Source organism: Quercus lobata, chromosome 1 (genome assembly GCF_001633185.2).
Source record: "Quercus lobata isolate SW786 chromosome 1, ValleyOak3.0 Primary Assembly, whole genome shotgun sequence".
In the NCBI taxonomy this organism is placed as follows: domain Eukaryota; kingdom Viridiplantae; phylum Streptophyta; class Magnoliopsida; order Fagales; family Fagaceae; genus Quercus; species Quercus lobata.
In genome coordinates, this window is record NC_044904.1 from 3,866,122 (window position 1) to 3,869,132 (window position 3,011).

Sequence of the window (3,011 nt, forward strand, 5' to 3'; positions counted from 1 at the left end):
AATCAATTCCATCAGGTTAGATAGATTGGTGCAACAGGTAAAATATAAAGGTATTTCTTCCCTTTGTTTTTGCTGTGGGAGGCTTGGGCACAAGAAGGAGAACTGCCGGTATCAGGTTAAGGAAAAAGAAAAAAAATGGGCATACTGAAGAGAAGAGTCCAAATAAGTCACAGGAGGAAGATAAGTCAGATGATAGTGTAGCAGAGAAAAGCACGAACCAAGTTAGTGAGGAGGATAAGTCAGATCCTAACTTTGGTCCGTGAATGTTGGTTTCAAGGAAAAGGAGTTTGGTCAGAAATGGACGGTCCAGATCGTCCTTTGGAAATGAGGTTAAGGATGATGTCAATTCAAGGGGCATGAGTGTCCAAAGAGGTGAAAAACTAGAGGGTTGTTCAGCCATTCCCATTAAAGAAAGTGTGTTGTCCACTCAGTCCACTCAGTCTGAGCACGCTTGTGCTGTGAGGAGCGTTCCTGGCCAAGGGATGGCACCGAATGAAGATATGGGAAATATGGAGATGAGGTTCAGTGCGTCAAGTTCGAATCAGGGAGATGGGGTGACACGAACTAATGAGAAGCCTCAGTTGAGCGTCTCGGGCTCAGGTACAAGAATCAATAGAAGTAATGGAGGGAAGGGCACTAAGTCATTGAAGAGACAATACCCATCTTCTTCTGCGTCTTCACAGAGAGCTGGGTCTTCCAAAAATCTGCAGAAACGAGAGAATGGAGGGGTTTCGTGTGGGTCAAAGCAGTCCGATTTGCAATCCGAGAAGGAGCGGCTGGACGATCTGGCATCAGAGCAGGCTAGTGGAAGTTCCAGACGAAGTCATTCTCCAAATAAGGGCATCCCTGACGAAGGAATTGGAGTGGTGCGAAGGGGAGTGGGGCCCGGCGTGGAAGAACATATTCCCAATCACTCCGGAGAGCCGCAGAACAGGGACAATAGCACTGGATCATCCGGCTTGGGGTCTAACGGCCAACCCATGGTGGAACTTCATAATGGACGTGCCTTTAATTTCATGGGAGGAGTCCGAAGCCTTAAGCAAGCAGAGAAGGCCATCGGTGGTGCCACACTTCGACGAATCTGAATGGTTGATTCAGGAAAGGAAGTTAGTGGACCAAAGGGGTATGGCTACGGCATTAATGGGGAATCACCCAATGTTGAAACTAATTCAGATTCTCATTCCGGTGGAGGAGTGCGATGTGTTGATAAGTTGCAAGGAAGAGGTGATGGGAATATTGAAGCACATGTTGATATGGAAACCGGAGTGGAAGCACTCGAAGGAATTGTTGAGGAGGCTGGGATGGAGTATGGTGGAAGCTGCAACTATGAATCCTAGTCGTGTCGAGATTCCGATGGGTCAATTTGTGAAGATGAACATTCTAATGTGGAATTGCAGAGGTGCATTGAATCCGGATTTTAAGAGGAGGGTGTTTGAAATGGCTGTGAACCATCGGTCGTCGATAATAGTTATAACAGAGACTAGAGTGGGGGGTAGCAGAGCTGAGAAGATAATTGAAGCACTTCCATTTGATGGCTTTATCACCACGGAAACTATTGGGTACGCGGGTGGATTATGGATTTTGTGGAGAAGAGAAGATGCGGAAGTTAATCTGTTATCTGCTACAGAACAGGAAATACATGCGACGGTAAAGGTATGTGCATCAAACCTTTCTTGGTTATTTACAGCAATATATGCTAGTCCTCGTTTAGTTGAGAGGAGAATCCTGTGGTCTAATATAGATAAGGTTGGGCAATTGCATAATCTTCCTTGGTTAATGATTGGGGATTTTAATGAAATTCTAGGTGGGGAGGATAAATTTGGGGGGAACCAAATTAATTTAAACAGGGCCCTTGAATTTAAAGAATGTCTAGATTCGTGTAATTTTGTAGATCATGGGTTTGCTGGACCTAAATTTACCTGGACTAATAAAAGGCAAATTTCAGATTTGATTTTGGAAAGACTGGATAGATGCTTTGCCAATCCAATCTGGAGAATTTTGTACCCTGAGGCGGTGGTAACCCATCTTCCTAGAACCTTCTCAGATCATCATCCTGTCTTGATAGAATTATGGAAACCTAATGCTAATGGTTTGGAGCAGCCTTTCCGTTTTCAGACTATGTGGTTACTTCATCCGGATTTCTATAGGATCGTTAGAGAAGCCTAGCCGGAAGGAGCTAATTTAAAAGTGGCCACTACTGATTTTATTAGGAAGGCTAAGAAATGGAATTTTGAGGTTTTTGGTAATATTTTTGCGAAGAAAAAAAGGGTGCTAGCCAGGTTGAATGGTACACAAAAGGCTTTGGCTAACAATCCTACTGAATCTCTTATGAGGCTGGAAGACCAACTTATTGAAGAGTACTCCTCAATTTTGCTTTAAGAAGAGGAGTTTTGGGCCCTTAAGTCTAGGATTAATGCTGCTGCCTTTGGGGACCGAAACACATCTTATTTTCATATGAATACGGTGGTAAGGAGGCAAAGGAATAAAATAAGGTGTTTGAAGGATGGTATGGGCGAATGGATAGTTGAGGAAGAGGCAGTGAAGGAGCATATTTTAAAGGGGTTTATGAAGCTTTATGCTACGGGTTTGGAGATGTCCTACAAAAGTTCTGCTGTTTCTGAGTTCTACGGTAGTTTTCTCTCTAAAGCAGATAGGAGTTGGATGGGAAGGGAAGTGGTGGATGAAGATGTGAGGAGTGGTTTGTGGGCTTTGAAGCCTTTTAAAGCACCAGGGCCGGATGGGATCCATGCTGGCTTCTATCAGCATTTTTGGCATGAGGTTGGGAACTCAGTTTATGAGGAGGTGAAAAAGATTTTCAGGGATGGTATAGTTCCGAATGAGCTTAATGAGACACTTGTGACATTAATTCCGAAATGTAAAAGCCCTGAGTCCCTGAATAATTATAGACCGATTAGCCTTTGCAACTCGGTTTATAAAATTGTTTCTAAGATTCTAGTGGAGAGGATCAAACCGTATCTAAATAAGCTTGTATCCCCTATCCAAACGGCATT

General features: G+C 43.7%; 1 protein-coding gene across 1 annotated transcript; it reads left to right on the top strand.

Moving 5' to 3' along the window:
• The first annotated feature begins 1,085 nt into the window (after positions 1-1,085).
• LOC115993850 lies at positions 1,086-2,379 on the top strand. Its single transcript, XM_031117831.1, has 3 exons — positions 1,086-1,306; positions 1,398-2,123; positions 2,211-2,379. The coding sequence occupies exons 1-3, from the start codon at positions 1,086-1,088 to the stop codon at positions 2,377-2,379; spliced, it is 1,116 nt and encodes a 371-aa protein (XP_030973691.1).
• Positions 2,380-3,011: the final 632 nt, after the last annotated feature.

Bases quoted from the DNA above. Each gene is read 5' to 3' on its own strand.
- LOC115993850 (XM_031117831.1), top strand. From the start codon at position 1,086: ATGGTTGATTCAGGAAAGGAAGTTAGTGGACCAAAGGGGTATGGCTAC. The intron at 1,307-1,397 runs GTATGGTGGAAG...GTGGAATTGCAG, and splicing joins GTTGAGGAGGCTGGGATGGA to AGGTGCATTGAATCCGGATT. The intron at 2,124-2,210 runs GTTACTTCATCC...TGATTTTATTAG, and splicing joins TTCCGTTTTCAGACTATGTG to GAAGGCTAAGAAATGGAATT.